Genomic DNA, 23284 nt, shown 5'->3' on the forward strand with positions numbered 1-23284 from the left:
GTGCAGAAACTCGTCATAAAACTTACAAAGAAGCGGATCCATCGCAAGCGGTAGATTGGCATTGACATTCTGCGACGATTCCGCATAGCTTGGACTCTGAATGCTAGCGGTATATTGACAGTTCCAGCGGTTCACGGCAAACTGATGTCCGGCCGTGACGGTAACAACCGAAGGCAACGGCAGCTGAGGGTAAGTATTGGCCGAGATGTGAATAATCGGTGAGTTCAGGTGGAACTTCAGCGACATGCACACATCATCCGGCATTGTGTTGAACATCATCGGCGAAAGATGCATTGCTGAACTCCGCGGCGGATGTGGTTCCATCAGCAACAGACTGGGAGTTTGACCGAAATTTCTGATCTGATTTTCGATCGCCTCCCGAGTCACCGGATCGGTGATTGTATCCAAATCTACACTACCCTCGTAGGTCAGATAGTAGAAAACGTTAGTGGCACGCATCGCTTCCGGACCACGCTGTTTGTAGCCGAAGATGAGGTCGATCCACTGATGCAATTGACATGACACAAACTCCGACTCCAGAGCCATGCGATTTATGCGCACGAATTCCTCCGGAGTCTTTGCCCATGGCGGTAACTCAACGTCCCCAACATTGCTGCCGTCTTCCCGTTGCCCGAGACGATAGTCAGACGAATTGTAGAACATCTCCGGTAGGAAATACCACTCCGGAATCAGTTCTTTCACATCCGAAGTATCTCGTTGACAGTTTTTCCAGGATAGTGCAATCGACGAGAACAGCCGATCTGCGTGATCAAACTTTCCACCCTGCAGCGCTAGGAACATTGCCGTGAAAGGTTCGATGCGGATCAGCCAGTTCAAAACGAACGCCGAAGTGGAATAATGGGTACCGTAGTGGAACGGAGGTATCCCGGGAGTGTCCCAGCTTTCGTACCGCTCTTCGAAGTATTCTCGCCGGGATGGGTTCAACGCTCCGATCGGTTTCGAAAGATCTCGATAGTTGGACGGTTGACTGAGGTCCAGCTCACGCGAATCGTAATTCGTAAGCACCCACGGGAACACCGGGTACTGGTTCAAATCGTTGTACGTACGACCGGCGATCGTGTTCAGGAACATTAAATATTCGAAGTTGGAGATTTCACGGCGCTGCCACTTCTGAGTCATGTTGGAGTTCCGCATCAGCTGCCGTGGCGACATCATCGAGGCTCGGCGTGTCTGCGGGATTCCATACTTGATGCCTACGCCAACGCGCGGCAAAGCTTTAATCACTTTCTTTACCGTGTGCTGATCGGGGAAGGCGAACAGAATCGATGTACGACTCGCTAGGAATATCTCCAGCGCTACATTCTGCAGTAGATAACGGCGCGAAAAGATGGCCCGTATCTCGGAGAAGTACCACTTTCCGTGCAGGTGGTCACAGTATTTCAACACTTCCTGATCGACCGCCTGAAACTCGGAGTTTTCTTCGTCCACCTCGAAGTACATCTCGGTGGAAGTAATTGACATGGTTCCGGGGGCGACCAGACCCGGAGCGATCAGTTTTGCTTTGGTGCTGATGTTGACGGGCCCCGTTAGGTCCAGGTCGAGTTCGCGATCCTCGATCAGTAGCTCCGAGTCGTCGAGCAGATCCGGTTGCTGTGAACGTGGTACGGCAATCTGCGAGTAGATTCCATCCCGAGCTGTTTCGCGAGCTTCTTCGTTACCTCCGTTCTCGAGCGAAGCCTTCAGAGTCGCCTGTGGATGACTGGATCCGCGGGGGTTCTGAACCATACGTTTTCGCCTCCTGGCATCGTCTTCCCAGGCATCCAACTTCCAGAAGATATGCTTCTGATAACCGACACTGTTGTCACCCCAAGCACCATGTCGATTTCCCATAATGTTTCGAACTTTCTCGAGTAACCTACTGGCGATCACGTTATCTCTTCGTCTGGCAGCGGTAATCAGATGATCACACATTCGTTCCTCTTCTCTTCTTTCCAGTAGGGTCTGAGCACACTGGGACTCGAAGTCGGCATGCTTCAGAACATCGTCAGCCCGCATCCGGTTTAGAATGAATTCGGCTTCGTTGGCTACTCGAACGATGTGATCTTTCATCGCATGCGACAGTAGCCGGCCTTCGTTGATCAGTTCGATGAACGCCAGACCGGCGTGTTTCTGTAAACTGTTCTGCCACTCCTGTGAACACAGTAGCATAACCAGTTCCACAACCGAGTGACTATTCTTGAACGTCGTTAATCCTTTGCCTTCCATCAGTAGTTCCTGACCGTGTGATCCGACAAGGGTTTTCGAAAGGAACGGAGCAAAATCTACCATGATTTCGCGCAGTAGTGGACAGACCGGTCCCAGAGCGATCTCCAGTTTCTGGGTGAGACTTGCTTCCCGCGAGGGAAGCGCCATCGGAATCTGACCTACGAACGGTGCTTTGAGACTCAGATCATCCGGACGGCCTCGTCCAACGGCGGACGACGACTGATAATTGTCGGGAACACGAACCACCGAAATGTCCGATTCCAGCTTACTCGAATGATCCGTTCCGCTCGGAATCGTCGATGACGATGACGACAGCTGCCCTCCAACGGCAGGAACCGAATCCGGTGCTACACCACCGCGCATAATTGATTTACTACTGGGTATGATGGCGGTTTCCGCCGGACCGTCGTCATTCAGGTTGACATCCGTCCAGCTTTCATCGTTCGAGTTGATCGGTTTGTGGTCATCGGCCATGATTTCACTGGACGTTTCCACCTCCGGGGCGTCATTTTCGGTTGAGTTCAGATTCAGGGAGGCCGCGTCCGAGTCGACGCTCTGTAATTCAACGGAACGAAATGATCGAGATGAGTGGCAATGTCGGGACAGAAATGCGATGACGAGGACAGATTTTTGTGGTAACTCACGCTGATGAGTGGTGGGAAATTTTGACTAGTTTTTTTTCCGGAAGGTTGATGAAAAAAGATTAAACTGAGCAAGCGATGAGGCAACTACTAATCGATGAAGAATACACACATGCAAAGCAAATAACGGACAACATGCAATCTCAAAGCACACTTCGATCGGTTTACCTTCGTTTGACGTAGCATCAGTGATTGTTTTCTTTCTATCGTTGGCGACAGAGGTTGATCTTGGATCGTACTTATGCTAGTAGTAGTGATAGAAGTAGTAGTAGTAACCGGATACCTAGTGTTAGTGGTAGTAGTGGTGGTGGTGATTTTGCTATTAGTGTTGTTTCTGTTGACGCTATTCGGGCTACCGGGAGCAGGCGAAGATCCGTAGATGGAGGTTGATGCCTTTACGAGAGTGTACGGAAAATTTTATACATACCAACAGACAGTGACGGTGACGTTGACAGTTGTATTGAAACCGAGAAAATACATGCAGTTATAGACAGCAACATTTTTTTTTTTTCAAACAACAAGAACGCTGGATGCAATCATATGCAAAGAAATACTCCCAGCTCGAGGAGCAATGCAAGTAGCGTTTTGCCACCTTTATAGTGGTCTTACTTTTTTATATGGGAATAAATTATTGAGTGCTAAAAGAGTTTCTACAGATAAAAACCTTGTTTTTTTTAATTCGATTAATCTGCCCCATTACAATTCAATAAATATTTGAAACGAATTAGACAATACACCATTTAAGTGCTGTAAATAGGTTGGTACGAGTAAAAGATGAGGAGGTTCTATGCCTACTGGAAAGTAAGTTTGAAGTTTTACAAAAATATTGGAAAAAACTCTTCCTAATCAACATAGTGGGGTGATTATGCCTTTCTGATTTATTACAATCATTAGATTATAATCTCTCCCATTAAATATGGAACAGTTATGTTTAGAACAACCGTGTTGTGAGCCTATAAAATATCCTAATAGTAGCTTTCAAACGTGTCTAAGGCTTTCTCGACGATTCCTGAATTTGGCGCACTAAAAACACTACGTTGTGTCGGTTAAGTCATATAACAAATTACATCTCCCGAATCGGGAATGTTCGACATAATATTCCAAACTTGATCAAAGACCACATTGCAGTTTTTAAATAAGTTTATCGAAATTTGCTGACTATTTTTGAGTACAGTAACTCGATTACGTCACTTATGCCATTTTATCCCCGAAATCGGAATTGATAGCCATTTGATCTTCGAACTTGAGCAATGGTTCAACAATGGCATTCAAACGAGCCTAAGCTTGTAACAATTGGTTCAACCATCTCCCAGAAAATTGAGCGGGGAAAAAATAATGCACCTCTTCAGTTACGTCACTTACACCATTATTTCTCCTGAACTGGAAAAGACAGTCATTTGATCTTTGAACTTGATCAACAACTCATCAGCCTTCAAACGAGCCTAAGCTTGTTGAAAACGGTTCAGCCATCTTTGAGAGAATTGACCGGTTAAAAACATAACGCGTTTTGTCGGTTACGTCACTTTTATCATTCTATCTCCGGAACCGAAAGTAACAGAAATTTGATCTTCGAACTTGCTCAATGGCTCAATAGAAGTTTCGAACGAACCTAGGCTTGTTGAAATCGGTTCAGCCATCTTCGATAAAATTGAACGGTAAAAAAAATTCGCTGAATGGTGCAAGCACATACACACACAGGCATTTTCCGATTTAATCGAACTGAGTCGAATTTGCCTAATTTTGAAACAATATGCAGTTATTATTCTTTGAAACTGCTACTGTGTTAATTTTATATAAATTTTAGTAAAATTTTTTAACATTCCAGTGAGTCCACTTATTTTAAAATTTCGCTAATTTTAAATATTTCATAAATTTAAAAAAAAATCATATGTGATCTTCGAGTTATGTATTTAATAAATTACGTGCTTCGTACATTTAACAATTTTGTGAATTTTACGAACTGAAGTTTCGGAATATTGCTGTGAGTGTTTACTAGTTTTGTAACCTCGGATCAATTGACTATATAAATCTCGATGAATTTCTAGAATTTTTGCAGACTAAATTTACTTCTGTAAACTTTCAATCTGATAAAGTTGTTATATTCTGCAATTTCCTAAAAAAATTCGTAGATAATGTAGATTTAACCCGTTTTGCCAATTTGGAAAACGACGCAAAATTTTAATGAATTGTAAACTTTGTAGAAAACAAAGTCAAGGTAGCACAGCTCAATGCGAAGCTTGGTCTTCTACTTCATAGCAGATTCGTATGTGTATATTTTCGAAAATTTGTTTTTTCTTAATTTTTTTTTGTGAATTTTGATTAATTAGTTAAATATGTGTAATGCATAATCCCGCATATTTTTCTGGATTATAAAAATTTTACGAATTTTCTAAATTATGTTAATATTATCTAGTTTGATAGTTTTTAAAAGTATTCAAATATAATTGGAAAAATGACATGTGAATGAAATTATGTAATGAAAACCGCGAAAATGTTACCGCAGAGACGGTACTCGAACCTCGAATCAGTGTCGACGGCAAAGTAGAAAGGAAAAAATACACTTGTGATCAGTGTGTATGTGTTCTGTTGAATTTGTTTCCGTAGATATAGGACTGCAAGTGAATGCCGTGGTGACCAAGTACAGCGAAGCATGCTTGGGTCTTCTAATCAATTGGGCTATCTCTTCATGTGTTTTTATATGCAGGGTAGTTTAATTGGTAAAACAATTTTCCCCGACTAAGTAGCTACGGGTTCGAGTCCCATCTATGTGCTAACATTTTTCGCGGTTTTCATTCAATAGTTGCATTCGCATGTCAATTTTCCAACCTGTTTTCACCGTTAGATACTGATCATGTTTAAAACTAAATATAGTGTATATTTTTTATATTTCGCTGTTTCTTTTTTAATATTTTTCAATTATTTGAGTTCTAAAAAAATTGCAAACTCTGAAAATTTATGTAAATTCTAGTCAATTTAGCAGGATTTTTAAAAGATTTTTAAACTGTTCAAAATCGTCATGTAAATGATGTAAATTTTGCAATATTTTTTAACTTAGTCACTTTAATAAATTTCTGAACACATTTTAGGACTATTTGACGCATTTCTTTAAAATTGGTGAGGCCACTGTAAGCTTCTGTAAACTCTTGTAAATTTTTTAAATTTTCAGTAAACTTCTGCACTTCTTTTATATACTGTCGGTTTAACTCATTTTGAAAACTATCAACTTGCACAGTTTTGCCACAAGTTTTCATTTCTGTAACTTCTAAGTTCTGCTAAGATGCTAAGATTTTTATGAATATTGTAAATTATGTAGGATTCACTCATCCTACAGAAAATGGAAACCAAAAACTTTGACAGTTAATTTTGAAAATCTTATAATTTTTTTGTAAAATAGGCAAATTTTGTAAATAAAATCATTTTTAGTATTATTTTAAAAGTATCAAATTTTCTCATTGTAGGTTTGAAAACATTAAAGAACTTTATGGTAACTGAAAATTCTGCTTATTTTGTAATATTTCGGAGAATTTCCGTTAATATCTTATTTTTTCATAAAATCATGTTGATCTCACTTATTTAGAAAATTTTGAAAGGTGTAAATTATTTTAAATGTGATAAAAATTTTATATTTTGCACATTTCGTGTATTAAAAAAATCGTTTTTTTTAGCAGTGATCAACTTTGTAAACTCTGAATATTTCTTTTATTTTTTATTTAATTCCTGAAACTTTCTGAAAACTTCTGTATATCTCAGTTTTTGCAATTACTGAGTGGATACATATACTGGAGAAGCCAAATGAATGAAAAACTTAACAGAAAAGATGATTTTTTGGAAAAAGATACGCTCAGAGACAGGACTCGAACCTGTGTTCTTATGCATTTCGTGCATACGCGCTACCATTTCGCCACCCTGAACCTTGTAATAGACACAACTCTAAAACACGGTTAGGCATGATAGAACGTATATCGAACATGGTCTACATCCTGGCCGTCACTCGACCGGTATCATTCATCCAAACATCTTCTCTGTTCATCAAACACTAGTCTTCTCTCGGTGCCAGTCGCTGGCTGGATATCGTCAGCGACAGACCCTATGAAGGTTGTATTGATAGTCTGCCCTTTTCTACCAGAAGCAGATTGTTACGGAAAATCAAACCGCGCTACTTTTTACCGATTTATTAATTTTAGTTGACCAGCCATAGTATTTCGAATTTTTTTTTAGATTTGTAAACTCAGAATATTTCTTTAATTTTTTATATATTCCTGAGATTTTCTGAAAACTTCTGTATATCTTTTTTATACTGTTGATTTCACTCACTTTGAAAACTTATTCAGTTTAGCAAATGAAATAAATTTCATTTATCTCGTTATTTTAATTATATTTATATATTAATTTTGTACAATTCGTGATTATTTTTTTCTAAATTTAGTAGAATTCGTGATCTTTATTTCTATGATGTAAGTTCTGAAACTTCGTGTAAATTCCAGTAAATCTCATTTATTAATAAAATATTAAAATTTTACGAATTTTGAAGATAAATAACAAAATCTGTAAATTTCGTTTGTTTTATTTCTGTAACTTTAAAATTCTGGGAATGCTGAGATCTTTATGAATATTGTCAATTTTGTAGGTTCAACTCAGCCTACAAAAAATAGAAACCTCAAACTTTGACAGTAAATTTTGTAAGTTTTGTAATTTTTTTATGAAAAACTCGTCAAATATTGTAAATAAAATAATTTTTTGTATGATTGTAATATTTCGGAAAATTTAATAACTGTAATTTTTTATTAATTCATGTTCATTTCATTCATTTGGAAAATTAACCTTTTTTAACATGATAAAAATTTTATATTTTGTACATTTCGTATATTAAAAAAATCGATTCTTTATAAATGTGATCAACTTTATAGACTCTGAATATTTCTTTTTTATTAATTCCTGAAATTTTCTGGTAACTTCTGTATATATTTCATATAATGTTGATTTCACTCACTTTGAAAACTTATTCAGTTTTGCAAATGAAATAAATTTAAGGCCATCGTCTAAGTACCATGCGCGCGGTTGGTTTTAGGAAATTTTCGATGGAAATTTTGAAAAATTTGCCAAATCCAAAAATATACAGACCTTTGAAATACTTTTATCTATCTACAGGGTGAAAATGGCCGGAAAATTCGGTGGATTTTCCGAATCTTATCAAAAATAGCTCTGAAAAATGAGTGTTTTTGTGATCTTTCACATTTATCTGGAAAAATAATGCAATGACATAATTTTTTTTTTCAAATTAACCTTATGATGGATGCAAAGATTACATTCGGACACATTTTTGGAAAACCTTTTCACGCTTTTCATAGAAAATCCACGAATTTCAAAAATTTCCACGAAATCGGTTATATGAAATTCGTTGATTTTCCATGAAAAGCGTGAAAAGGTTTTCAAAAAATGTTTCCGAATGTGATCCTTGTTGCCAGTATAACGTTTTTTTTTTTAAATCATTCCATCGAATTATTTTTTCAAATAATAGTGAAAAATTACAAAAAAAAAGCACTTTTTTCAGTGCTGTTTTTGATAAAACTCGGAAAATCCTCCGAATTTTCCAGACATTTTCACCCTGTAGACAGATAAAAGTATTTCAAAGGTCTGTATGTTTTTGGTTTTGTCAAATTTTTCAAAATTTCCATCGAAAATTTCCTAAAACCACCCGCGCGCATGGTACTTGGACGATGGCCTTAATTTATTTTGAAAATGTATAATTTGTTATTATTGTTTCCTAAATTTAGTAGATTTCGTGACCTTTCCAAAATTTGTAAGTTTTAAAAATTAGTGTTAATTCCAGAAAATTTCGTTGATTTTTGAAATTATTATAATTTTGAAAAAAAAATAAACAAAATTGATTTTGAAATTCTGGGAATGCCGAGATCTTCATGAATATTGTAAATTTTGTAGGTTCAACTCAGCCTACAAAAAATAGAAACCACAAACTTTGACGGTTAATGTTATAAATCTGGTAATTTTTTTGTAAAATTGTCAAATTTGGTAAATAAAATAATTTTTAGTATGATTTTAAAACTTTGCAGAACTTTATGATAATTGAGCATTGTGCTAATTTTGTTATATTTCGGAAAATTTCGATTAATAACTGTACTTTTTTATCAAATCATAGTGAATTTACTCATTTGGAAAATTTTGGATTATATAATTCTTTTTAAAGCGGTATAAATTTTTTTTCGCATATTTCGTGTATTTCGAAAAAAAAAAATTAATTTTTTTTAAAAGTGATCAACTTTGTAAACTAAAAATATTTCCTTAATTTTTTTTATATTCCTGAGATTTTCCGAAAACTTCTGTATATCTTTTATATACTATTGATTTCACTCACTTTAAAACAGTTTTGCAAATGAAATAAATTTCATTTATCTCGAAAATTTTATGTAATTTGTGATTATTTTTTTTTTTGAGATATTTTTTTTCCAAATATATAGGGTGATTTTTTAAGAGCTTGAGAACTTTTTTAAACAATAAAACGCATAAAATTTGCAAAATCTCATCGGTTCTTTATTTTAAACGTTAGATTGGTACATGACATTTACTTTTTGAAGATAATTTCATTTAAATGTTGACCGCGGCTGCGTCTTAGGTGGTCCATTCGGAAAGTCCAATTTTGGGCAACTTTTTCGAGCATTTCGGCCGGAATAGCCCGAATTTCTTCGGAAATGTTGTCTTCCAAAGCTGGAATAGTTACTGGCTTATTTCTGTAGACTTTAGACTTGACGTAGCCCCACAAAAAATAGTCTAAAGGCGTCAAATCGCATGATCTTGGTGGCCAACTTACCGGTCCATTTCTTGAGATGAATTGTTCTCCGAAGTTTTCCCTCAAAATGGCCATAGAATCGCGAGCTGTGTGGCATGTAGCGCCATCTTGTTGAAACCACATGTCAACCAAGTTCAGTTCTTCCATTTTTGGCAACAAAAAGTTTGTTAGCATCGAACGATAGCGATCGCCATTCACTGTAACGTTGCGTCCAACAGCATCTTTGAAAAAATACGGTCCAATGATTCCACCAGCGTACAAACCACACCAAACAGTGCATTTTTCGGGATGCATGGGCAGTTCTTGAACGGCTTCTGGTTGCTCTTCACTCCAAATGCGGCAATTTTGCTTATTTACGTAGCCATTCAACCAGAAATGAGCCTCATCGCTGAACAAAATTTGTCGATAAAAAAGCGGATTTTCCGAATGGACCACCTACGACGCAGCCGCGGTCAACATTTAAATGAAATTATCTTCAAAAAGTAAATGTCATGTACCAATCTAACGTTTAAAATAAAGAACCGATGAGATTTTGCAAATTTTATGCGTTTTATTGTTTAAAAAAGTTCTCAAGCTCTTAAAAAATCACCCTGTAGAAGATTTCGTGACCTTTATTTTTATGATGTACGTTCTGTAAATTTGAGTAGATTCCAGTAATTTTTCTTTCATTTATAAAATTAATCCACAAACTTTGACAGTTAATTTTGCAAGTATTGTAATTTTTTATGTAAAATTCGTCAAATTTTGAAAATTAAATAATTTTTTGTATGATTTTAAAAGACTCAAATTTGTCATTGTAAGTTTGGAAACTTTGCAGAACTTTAAAAAAATCTTATTTTTTAGACACGATCAACTTTGTAAACTATTTTTTTTTAATTCCAAATATTTTCTGGAAAGTTCTGTATATCTTTCAAATAATGCTGATTTCATTCCATTGCCAACTATAAACTTTTTCAATTTTCCAAATGTAATAAATTTAAAATCGAAAACTTGGCATTTTTCGTCATTTTTGTCATTTTTTTCTAAATTATAAAATTTGTAAAACTCAGGAAACTTATATAAATTGCAATAAAGGGTGTAACCGGGTTTTCATATAATAACTGCCTCAAAACAGCAAAAAAAATTGATATACGCTATTTGAAAGGGTTTATATTGGAGATGATTTTCCCCAAATTTTAACCCTTTAACTGCCATATTGGTGGAGTTAGGGGGGTTCTTCTGATTTTCATTCTATTTAAATTTTTCAAAAACTCCTTTAGTAAAAAAAAATTGAAAAAATCAAGAATATTTTAGTCATTATGGGAAACCTTTCTGATTTTTTTCAGAATTTTTCAAAATGTATTTGTGCGAAAAAATGTTCAAAATTTTCGGATTTTTTTAATCGCTCTTATAATTTTGGTACCACTCTAGATTTTACATCAAAAATAAATCATTTATAAGTACATTACGCTGTAATTTTTTCAGATTTTTAGAAAATGTGGACGGGTATAATAAAAAATAAATCATTCGGAAAACCATGCGTCTCCATCAAAATGTCATCATCCGATGGAGACGCATGGAATTTAGTTCTAAAATCATATGTCACTCTGGAAGAAAATATTTCGAATTCGACAACCTTCATGTGATAATAATGCCCCCTTACTTTAAGAGTTGTCATTTCACCACCATTCCAGTTCCTTCGTTGGTACCGCGTAGAAAGTAGTAGAACTAATTGTAAGAGCGATTGAAAAAAATTTTGAACATTTTTTTCGCATGAAATACATTTTGAAAAATTCTGAAAAAAATCAGAACGGTTTCCCATAATTAGAAAAATATTTTAAAGTTTTTCCTTTTTTTTTGCTAAAGGAGTTTTTAAAAAATTTAAATGAAATGAAAATCAGAAGAATCACCCTAACTCCACCAATATGACAGTTAAAAGGATAAAATTTTGGGATCTCCAATATAAACCCTTTCAAATAGCGTATATCAATTTTTTTCTGTTTTGGGGCAGTTATTATATGAAAACCCGGCTACACTCTTTCCTTGATTTAGAAAATAATAAAATTTTTATAAATTTTGAAAAAATATTTTAAAAAATCTGGAAATTACACTTTTCTTAAATTTCAATAGATTTGAAATTCTGTAAATATTGAGTACTTTATGAATACGGTCATTTTCGTAGATTTAACACATGCTAGAAAATTTAGAAACATAAAAAAAAAACTTTTGCAACGTTGGCATATTACGTCAATTTTATATCTCTCGTAAATTCCTTAGACTTGGTACATTTTTGTAAAATTTGCCATATTTTTTAAATTAAAAACCTTTCGAAAGATTTTTCAAAGGATTCTTGTACCATTAGTTCTGAAAATGTTACAAAACTTGATGATAATTGAAAGTTTTGTTTTTCTTTCAATATTTTGAAGAGTTTCGGTTCATATCAATTTTGGGAAATGTAAATTTTAACAGTTTAGCAAATGTAATGAATGTTATAATTTTTGTACATTTCGTCAATTTCGGGAGTTTTTAATTTTTTCAGACTTGATGAATTTTACAAAACTTCTGGACTCTGAAATATATGAAAATTCCTGGAAGCTTTTACATATTAATTTTTCAAATATGAATATTTTAAGTTTATTACGAAAGATATTCTGTGAGTTTTGTATAAATATTTGAATAAATTTTGATAATTTCATGAGCCTTTAAATTATGTTATTTAAAGTAAAATTTCTGAATAAATTTGAGGAAAAAATCAAGTGCAGGGTACTAAACTTCGACGAGGAAATTTTCTCATTTTTGCAATAGACTTCACTGCAAAGTCATTAAGTGCAGATGGTAAATTTGATAAATTTTGTAATATTCATTAATTTTTAAGCTTTGCCAATTAATGAACTTTAATAATTATTTGTAAGTTTTGCATGTATTATAAATTTTTTCGGAAATTCGTTAATTGTTCTGGAAGAGAATATTTCGAAATCGACAACCTTCATGTGATAATAATGTCCCCTTACTTTAAGAGTTGTCATTTCATCACCATTCCAGTTCCTTCGTTGATACCGCGTAGAAAGTAGTGGAACGGAAACGGTTTGGCTCGGTAGTCTCGTCATTGTCCAGGACTATCTAATTTTTCCCGGTAATGCTGCTTCTGAACCTCGACGATAAACTTTCATGCATATCGAGTTAGCTTAGCAACATCAAGTTAATTAAAAGCTACCCCCGATTTACAGCTTTTGACACCGACAAAATGTAACAACAGATCTACTTGCACAGACAAACAGATATAGCTTTTAGAGAGGCTTTCAATTTTTTTGCCTTTTAGTACCATATTTATAAACATTCTAGCGAAGACGAAGTGAACTACGATTCGAACTTATTTTTAAGAGTATTATTAAAAACTGTATCTGTTTGTCTGTACCACTTTTATCGAAAAGTTAACATTACTTGAAGTTAAAAAAATAGATTAGAAAACTGTTACGATCTACTACTAACATCGCAAAAGAGAACTGCGAATTTGTTAATTTTTTTTTTGCAGTCACAAACGTCAAACTCACCTTAATCGAGAGGGGTCCACTCGAGTGCGAATCATTGTCGGCTATGACCGAGGAGTTATTTTCGTCCACCACGATCACCTCGTAGTCTCCGTCTTGCAACGAGCGGTTTCCTATAAAAAAAATGCGTGAAAAGTTAGTTGGAATTATTCCGGCGGTTGAAAGCAAAATCAAACTAAAGTACGAAAACTAACGAAACAAATAATAGTTCGTTCTAACGAAACCAAAATCAATAACATTTAATCAATACGGTGCGAGTGTGCATGTGTGCGTCAAGCGTGTATGACGACGGATTCCGGTTTTCTGGTGATGGTGAATAGGAAAAGATTATTTGTTGGGATCAGTGTGTGTGTGTGATTGAGTAAGTGATAAATTCGAACAAAAACGTATCCGACCGAGGGGTCAATCGAACCTAAAAAAGCCACTCAAGAAAATCATCGCATAAGAGAACAGAAAAAAATAACGCAAGATGGCGAACGGCCACGAAAAACTAAACGCAATTGTTGTGCATTCGATTCTAGTTTCTGTTTCGAGCGGAGGGCGGATACAGGCGGGAATCCGGATTTCACAGGAGTCACAGAAATGTTTAAACAACAGAACAAAAACTAACAAAACAAAACAAACACAGAGTAACAAAACTCGTAGTTCACAACAGTGAGTGCCCAGAACGGAACACGATACCTGTTATACCGTTACAATGATAAACATGACTATCACCGTTATTGAGTCCTTTGCCGAGCTTGGCCACCGCCGGATGGCTGATCATGCCATTGTTCAAGCCCCCGCCGCCGCCGCCGACAGGGCCGAGGGATCGGCCACCGGACCGCAGATGACTTTGGCCGCCATATTGGCTGCCACTGCCGGGACTCAGTGCCGCCGTCAGTGAATTGTTATTGGCCAGATTGTGCTGCTGTTGATGGTGATGGTGACCGGTCGGCCCCGGGCCGTAATAGTTGACCATATCGGTCTGATAGCCATTGCCGTTGTAGGTTCCGATTGGGATCATCGGTCCGTTCAAAACTGGGACATTCATCAGACCATTATTGTTACTGTTGTTGTTGTTGTTGTGATTGTTATTGTTGTTATTACCACCGTGCATCAGTCCCGAAGAGGACGATGATGACGTCGTTTGCGAGGACGAAGAGGTTATGGTATTATTGCTGCCATGGTGCATCATTGGCAGGTTGGCCGCGGAGTTCTGAACCGATCCGAGGGCTATCGAGGACGATGAACTAATGAGCTGGGAGCCTTGGTTGGCACCACCGGCGGCAGCGGCCGCAACAGCCAACGACGACGACGACGACGACGATGCTGCCGTCTGGTGGTTCGGATGGGAACCCGGTAGGAACTGTGGATAAACGTGGTGCGACCATTGCGGGAACAGCGGACGATTGCTCGAATCTGCATTCGTTTGTGGTGGTGTGAGTGAGCGTGTTGTGTTGTGCATGTAAATCGATTGGGTTTTTTGTTGTTGTTATTTTGGGTGTTATGGTGGATTCATTTTTCCATTCCAGATCAGTTGTAGTAATACATCAAACCGTGGAAGGAGCGTGTGGTGAATTCGAGCGGTGATGGTTTTGCAGCGTCAGAATCGATATCGGGTTGGTTTTTTTTAGATTCACCAAATTTGGTATGTGTTCCCCCGCATTCACAAATGCGGTGTGTTTTTTATTATATTTGTGTGTTGATGGTGAGAGGGAACAAGCGCACGGGCAGCATGAGTGAACACAATCGAAGTGAAACAATAGAGAGAAAAGAAAAAAACGGGAAGAAAAGGTAGTTGCAGTTTATTACGATCTGGCTGGCGATATGAGTAGCAATGAGCTTTTTGAGCGATGGCGGACAACAAACATTCAAAGGGTTACACATACACGCACGCGCATACACAACAGAAGTGCGTCTAGCAACAGAAGAATTGTTTGGTGAGGTAAATCAAGCGGAACAAGGAATCAAACGAAAACAAAGCAAAAAGTAAACGTAAATCGTCATTGAGAGTGAGAGACAGAAAGATCGTTTAGTTAAAATAGTTTAGCGACCCTGGAAAATGATCGATATTGGAATCGAAACGTAGGAAGAATGTCCGGACACTTGAGCTCAAACAAATCCGACCAAATCAAAAAGACACATTACATTAGCTCTGTGATGCCGAGGGCATAAAATATGACTCATCGAGAATACCAGCTGTTTGAATAATGCATTTCAGGAAAAAAAGCGGGTGTGTAATGCCACAGACATAACTTGTGAACATGAATAAAACTCATTCCCATTTCGGCTAGTTGACAAACAAATTCTACCAAACGGTTTTACCTTTTTTGTGTAGCTGTAGGTAGGGACTGACTCAGAATTCAGTTCAGGCAAAATTCAGGTTCGGAATCATCAAGATCAAGACTTCAGTTCATGAATTTAGTTCTAGAATTCCGCAACTGAACTCATTTTAAGAATATAGGTTCCGAGCATATTTATAGAACTAAATTCTGAACTTGAATTCGAAACCTAAACTAAAGAACTCAATTCAATTCAAAATTATAGTTTGAGAATCCAAGTTCCGAATTTTGTCTTCTAAATTCTAAATCTGGAAATTAATTTTGAAACTGAATTCTAAACCTGAAACTAGTATCAAAATGCAGTCAGACCAGAATACAGGTTCTGTGTTAAGGTAGGCTAGAATCTAGACTCTGAATTCAATACCAAGACTTAGTTCCATAATCCAATCCGAATAAAGCTTTACAGAACGCAGCAGGTCTGTTGCTGCTGTTGTAAAGCCCTCACAATGACGCCCAGTTCCATCTAGCGCACAAGAAGAAATTCTGAGTCTTATACCATGGTTTACTGTTTATACTCGTTCAGTTGAACATCGGGATTGACATGAAGTCATACTCAAAACCGTCGTCCCAGTGCGAAAACGGCTATGATAATTTTTCCTCATTGCTTCCAAAAATTTGAGGAAACTAAATTTTCAAGTTATTTATTGTTATCTCACATTGATGAAAATTTAATCATGAATTGCTAATTATATTTATGATGACATGAGGAAAGAATTATGTTCATTGCCGTTTCAACCTTCCGAGTGAACGGACGTTCTTTGTGTTTACTGCGAAAGCGTTGAAATCCAGTGCCGTGTGTGATAAAGTGACCGGACGATCAAAACTAGATCGCTATTGTGTAATAGACAATAGTGCTTTTTACTGTGAGAGGTTTTATGCACATTATATACTGAAGCAGTGCATTGTTGTGAGCGGACGATCGAAACAGTACCGTTAGCCGGTGATTGTTTGATCAATCAAAACAGTTCCAGCGGTGTAAGTGATATCACTGTGCGGATTACAAAAGAGTGTGCTTTTTCCTCTCGGAGGGGTTTTTTGCACACCACCGAAGCGGCGATACGCCGATCGACGAGGGCTGGGCCTTTGTGGCCCCGTTGGATTTAAGTTAAGTATTATATTTAGTTTTTTTTCCTCCCTGCATTCGACCGTTCTATTTCTCCCCGATAAATTTATTTCTGCGCGGAGGTAGCTCCGCAACATGTTAAATTTAAATTCCGACCCCCCCTTTCTCGATAATCAGATGGAGACTTCTGTTGGCAGCAATAAGTCTCGCATAAAGAGTTATCCCGATGGGCTTGCACTCCCGGCCGGGCCTTACGCGGTTTATTTCCGGACCAAGTCTAAGGAAAAAAAATTAAATATCCTAAAAATATCGCGGGACCTGAATTCGCGATATAATACTATAAAAAGTATTGATAGAATACGGCCAGACAAGCTCAGGGTCTTGTTTACTAGCTCAAAACAGGCTAATGAGCTTGTACAAAAGGATCCTTTTACGCTGGAGTACCGCGTCTACGTGCCAGCTCGCGAAGTCGAAATCGACGGTGTGGTCACCGATTCGAGTTTGACTTGCGAGGACATTCTTAAGTACGGGGCGGGTTGTTTTAAGGACCCCTCACTTAAGAACGTCAAGATACTGGACTGCAAGCGATTGCATTCAGTATCGATCGCAGGGGATGGAACAAAGTCTTATCCCCAATCAGACTCTTATCGTGTGACCTTCGCCGGATCGGCTTTGCCTAACTTCATCCTCTTGGACCGGGTTCGTCTGCCTGTTCGTCTTTTTGTACCTCGAGTAATGAATTGTACTAATTGCAAACAATTGGGGCATACAGCTACCCATTGCAGCAATAAGCCACGTTGTGGTAACTGTGGGGAGGCTCATGCGGACGGCTCTTGCGGTAAGGATGCTGAAAAGTGTCTCTACTTCAAGGAGGGTCCGCATGACATAATGGTATGTCCTGCGTACAAACTGCGAGGTGATCGAATGAAGCGTTCCCTAAAGGAGCACTCCAAGCGTTCCTTCGCCGAAATGCTTAAAAGTGCCACCCCTCCTAAACAGACAACGAACCCATATGCCTGCTTGTCAACTGACGAGAGCGATTCTGACGACCCTTTGGAAGGGCCATCTTCGGCGGTCCCTCATAGCTGTAGGAAAAGAATCAATAAATCCTCTCATAAGCTACCTAGTAAGGGTTCGAAGGTGTCTTCCGAAGGGCTTCGAAAAGTTACAGCTAACGGGAATCGGGACACACCACCGAAGCAAAAAGCTCCTGGTCTTGGAAAGCTCAATTCCGAGATGGAATTCCCACGACTTCCTGGGACTACAAAATCCCCAAGCGTCCCAGAAAATCTACCAGAGAACCAACTAGGTGCTGGACTTATCAAGTTCTCTGATGTTGTGGACTGGATTTTTACAACCTTCAATATTTCAGACCCTCTTAGAAGCATTTTAATTGCTGTCATGCCAACAGTAAAAACATATTTGAAGCAGTTGACTGCAAAATGGCCCCTTCTCTCAGCGATTGTATCCTTCGATGGCTAAATCATCCACCGAGGTCACGGATCTAATCACTGTTTTACAGTGGAATTGCAGAAGTATCATCCCAAAAATAGATTCTTTTAAATTTCTAGTAAATAATCTGAAATGTGACGCATTTGCATTATGCGAAACTTGGCTAACTTCTGAAATACCCTTGAACTTCCACGATTTTAACATTATTCGCCTGGATCGAGATGATCCCTACGGAGGAGTACTTTTGGGGATCAAAAAGTGCTATTCTTTTTATCGAATTAACCTCCCCTCGATACCAGGTATTGAAGTTGTCGCATGTCATGTTACAATCAAAGGTAAGGACCTTAGTATTGCTTCCATCTATATTCCCCCTAGAGCCTTGGTTGGGCATCGGCGGCTCAGTGATATCATAGAGCTCCTCCCCGCACCGACGTTGATTTTAGGAGACTTTAACTCACACGGTACGGGATGGGGCTGTCTTCACGACGATAGCAGATCAGCTATGATCCATGATATTTGCGACAACTTCAATATGACAATCTTGAATACGGGAGGAATGACACGGATTCCTGCACCACCAGCAATACCAAGTGCGCTGGATTTATCCCTTTGCTCAACATCGCTACGGTTGGATTGCACGTGGGAGGTAATTCCTGATCCCCACGGTAGCGATCATCTACCGATCGCAATATCAATCACCAGCGGCTCAAAACCATCGAAGAAAATCAATGTTTCGTATGACCTCACACGAAATATTGATTGGAATAGCTATGCGACTTCGATATCTGAGAAACTTGAAAGAACTCAACAACTTCCTCCGGTGGAAGAGTACACGTTTTTGGCTGGCTTGATTCTCGATACTGCGATTCAAGCTCAGACGAAACGTGTACCCGGCGCAAAAACTAACATCCGTCCTCCCAACCCGTGGTGGGACAAAGAGTGCACAAATTTAAACGCGGAGAGAGCCTCCGCGTATAAAGTATTTAGAAAAAATGGAACACCTGATAATTACCGGAATTACGCGGCGTTAGACGTTAAAACTAAGAACTTGATTAGAGCCAAGAAACGAGGTTACTGGCGTCGGTTTATAGACGGCTTAACGAAAGAAACATCTATGAGCACTCTTTGGAACACAGCCCGACGAATGCGCAATCATAACACCACGAATGAAAGCGAGGAATATTCCAACCGCTGGATATTCGATTTCGCTAAAAAAGTATGCCCAGACTCTGTTCCGGAACAGAAGATCACCCGCGCCGCGACTCCAAATACAAACGAAACACCGTTTTCGATGGTAGAGCTCTCACTAGCACTTTTGTCATGTAACAATAAAGCCCCGGGATTAGACAGAATAAAATTCAACTTGTTGAAAAATCTGCCTGACCCCGCCAAAAGGCGCTTGCTGAATTTATTCAACAAGTTCCTTACGGGTAATATTGTCCCGCACGACTGGAGACAAGTGAGAGTTATCGCCATTCAAAAACCAGGGAAACCAGCCTCCGATCACAATTCGTATCGGCCGATTGCCATGCTTTCCTGTATCCGCAAGTTGTTCGAAAAAATGATTCTTTTCCGTCTAGACAATTGGGTCGAGACTAATGGCTTACTTTCAGATACACAATTTGGCTTCCGCAGGGGCAAAGGAACGGACGATTGTCTTGCGTTGCTCTCAACAGAAATTCAAATGGCATTTGCTCGTAAAGAACAAATGGCATCAGTATTTCTAGACATCAAGGGGGCTTTTGATTCAGTTTCTATAAATATCCTATCTAAGAAGCTGCACCAGCATGGTCTTTCGCCGGTTTTGAACACCTTTTTATATAATCTATTGTCCGAGAAACACATGTATTTCGCACATGGTGATTTGTCGACAATACGATTTAGCTACATGAGTCTTCCTCAGGGGTCATGCTTAAGCCCCCTTTTATACAATTTTTACGTAAGTAATATCGATGAATGCATCAACACATCTTGCACGCTAAGACAACTTGCCGACGACAGCGTTGTGTCTATTATAGGACCCAAAGCTGCCGATCTCCAAGGACCATTACAAGATACTCTCGACAACTTGTCGACATGGGCTCTTCAAATGGGTATCGAGTTCTCTACGGAGAAAACTGAGCTGGTTGTATTTTCCAGGAAGCGAGAACCAGCACAATTACAGCTTCAACTAAGGGGTGAAACCATAGCTCAGGTCTTCACATTCAAATATCTCGGGGTCTGGTTCGACTCCAAAGGCACCAGGGGATGTCATGTTAGGTATCTAAAACAAAAATGCCAGCAGAGAATCAACTTTCTTCGTACAATAACCGGATCATGGTGGGGTGCCCACCCAGGAGACCTGATCAGGTTGTACCAAACAACGATATTGTCCGTGATGGAATACGGATGCTTCTGCTTCCGATCCGTGGCGAACACTCATTTCATCAAGCTGGAAAGAATTCAGTATCGTTGTTTGCGTATTGCCTTGGGTTGCATGCAATCGACTCATACGATGAGCCTCGAAGTGCTGGCTGGCGTTCTTCCATTGAAAAACCGGTTCTGGGATCTCTCATATCGTTTGATCATTCGATGCGACATTTTGAATCCTCTGGTGATTGAAAACTTCGAAAGGTTAGTTGAGCTTAACTCTCAAACCCGTTTTATGTCCTTGTATTTTGATTACATGGCTCAGAATATTAATCCTTCTTCGTTTGTTTCCAACCGTGCTCATTTCTTGGATACTTTTGATTCTGCTGTGTTTTTCGACACATCCATGAAGGAAGAGATTTATGGAATTCCGGATCACGTACGCCCTCAAGTGGCCCCTAATATCTTTAATAACAAATTTAGAACAGTCAACTGTGAAAATATGTTTTATACTGACGGATCAAACATCAACAAGTCCGCAGGCTTAGGCATCTTCAATCAGAACATCACTGCTTCGTACAAACTCAGTTATCCGGCTTCAGTTTACGTCGCAGAATTAGCTGCTATTCAGTACACCCTCGAGATCATTGAAACCTTGCCCAAAGACCATTACTTCATTGTCACGGACAGTCTAAGTTCAATAGAAGCTCTCCGGGCAATGAAGCCAGGAAAGTATCCCCCATATTTCCTGGGGAAAATACGGGAACACTTGCGAACTTTATCTGAACGGTCTTATTTAATATCGTTAGTCTGGGTCCCTTCGCATTGTTCCATTCCAGGCAATGAAAAGACAGACTCATTGGCTAAGGTGGGCGCATTAGAAGGTGATATTTATGAAAGACCAATCTGCTTCAATGAATTTTTCAGTATCTCTCGTCAGAAAACTCTCGAAAGTTGGCAAACTTCATGGAGCAATGGCGAACTGGGACGATGGCTGCATTCCATTATCCCCAGGGTATCGACGAAACCTTGGTTCAGGGGGATGAACGTGAGTCGTGATTTCATTCGCGTTATGTCACGGCTCATGTCAAATCACTATACATTCAACGCACATCTCCGGCGTATCGGGATCGTGGAGAACGGGCTCTGCACCTGTGGCGACGGTTATCAGGACATCGAGCATGTCGTGTGGTCGTGCGTAGTGTATCGCGACGCCAGGTCGAAGCTACTGGAATCCCTCAGGGCCCGAGGTAGACCGCCTGAGGTTCCGGTTCGGGATGTGTTGGCGAGTCGGGATAGTTCATATATGCTTCTCATATACCAGTACCTTAAACACATTAATATGCAAGTGTAATCTGTTACATCTCACTCAGAAAGTATAATCTCCACCTACAGGTTCGACACTAACATCCGCCCGATTCTCTCGATCCCAGTCCTTGTCCACCATCTTCATTGGAGCTAACAAGATCTTTTTTTTTGTCACTAACTTTTTCGTTCCCCCTTCCCTGTTTCTTCTCCATCTCGATGGCAACTAATTAGATCTCTGTCGTTTCCAAACATTTTGTTCCCACACCCCCTTTTTACCCCGTTTCCCACAGTATTTACTTTTTTTCATTCTCTTCCGTAACATCACCATCACCGCCTACGGAAGACCGCTCAAGTCGATGACCAGCATGCGGGCCACCCGCCGGGCCTTCGTAGCCTGGGGGTGTTTCCCGCGGACCCACACGGACCGAAGAATGCGGCCAACATAGAAAATTACCAACGCCATCTGGAATCTTCTCATCCTAAATTCAATTCACCGGCCACTACCGATCGCCAGCTGAAAGTTGGATTCTCGAGAATCCGCGACCCCGATACTACATTATATAATGATACTATTCTAGTTTTAAGTTAGACGATAATTAAGATTAGTAAATACCCTTGGCATCTTAGAGCGTAAGCAGTGTGCCTTAATATTATATTATATTATTGAATAACAAAAAAAAAAGAAAAAATTATGTTGCTGTGTTAAGTACAACTCGAGATATTCTGGATTAAGTTCTACCCATTCTTCCATAGGCGAATTTTGAAAAGAGTAAGACATATTCACGTCAAAATAGGTATTCTAAAATAATCGTCCAGGGGTGTGATAACTATGTGCTTACAAGTTCTTATCGTAATTCTCGCCATGATTCTTCGATGGCATTTGATTCATACACGCCTATTTATTTTGACTTAAATGAAGAGTGTACGAACTCAAAATTGCATCACAAGGAACCATTAAGCGAAAATGATCCATTCAAACGATCATCCTCAAACTTTCAGGGAATCAAATTAAAGATACCATTTTAGATCTGTCATGTGCGTTTTATTCTATTGAAATATCATACAAAAATGAACGAACCTTCCTCTTAATACTACTTCAACTTCTCTTGTACACTATTTGAACCAACAATTTTTTATGAGAGAGTTCATTGATTCTTCATAGCTTCCTCCGATTTTACTTCCTTAGGATGTTCCAGAAGCGCCTGCTTCATGAAGACCCAGCACATTTTAATTGACTGCAATTCTGGTGCGCTCAGGGGATTGAAGTCCTTCGACACGAAGTCCTACGAAAAGCGTAGGACCTTACAAGTGGAAGTAGACGCTTTTGGAAGCATTCCTTTGTGTTCACGGGCCTATTGACTGTACCAGTTGTTGCAAATGGAGTTCTTTGCTTTCCACAGAAGCATATTGAGTTCCAAATCATGTATTTTTGGACAAACTTTGACATATTCTGCTTTCTTCAAATTTTATCTGAAAATGATGCGATATGAATCCGTACACCCGCCTTTAAGTGTAGTTTGTTGGAAGAACAACAATGCTCCAGACATTGGTATTTCCTAACAATGAAAAAGTCGATTTTTCATGGCGAA

At 38.7% G+C, this 23284-nt stretch overlaps 1 protein-coding gene across 18 annotated transcripts in view; it reads right to left on the bottom strand.

The window, feature by feature from the left end:
- LOC131425894 (neurobeachin) overlaps nt 1-23284 on the bottom strand; it is a 241630-nt gene that overhangs the window by 13487 nt on the left and 204859 nt on the right. For 6 of the 18 annotated variants that reach the window (XM_058588152.1, XM_058588150.1, XM_058588151.1 and 3 more), the window contains exons 16-19: nt 13881-14600; nt 13203-13312; nt 3036-3260; nt 27-2781 (exon numbers count right to left, since the gene is read on the bottom strand). In XM_058588152.1, the coding sequence (XP_058444135.1) occupies nt 27-2781; nt 3036-3260; nt 13203-13312; nt 13881-14600 (3810 nt within the window). The remainder of the gene's footprint in view (nt 1-26; nt 2782-3035; nt 3261-13202; nt 13313-13880; nt 14601-23284) is intronic. The other 12 variants (XM_058588162.1, XM_058588165.1, XM_058588163.1 and 9 more) reach the window with 5 other exon arrangements.

This window comes from Malaya genurostris, chromosome 1 (genome assembly GCF_030247185.1).
Source record: "Malaya genurostris strain Urasoe2022 chromosome 1, Malgen_1.1, whole genome shotgun sequence".
Lineage (NCBI taxonomy): Eukaryota > Metazoa > Arthropoda > Insecta > Diptera > Culicidae > Malaya > Malaya genurostris.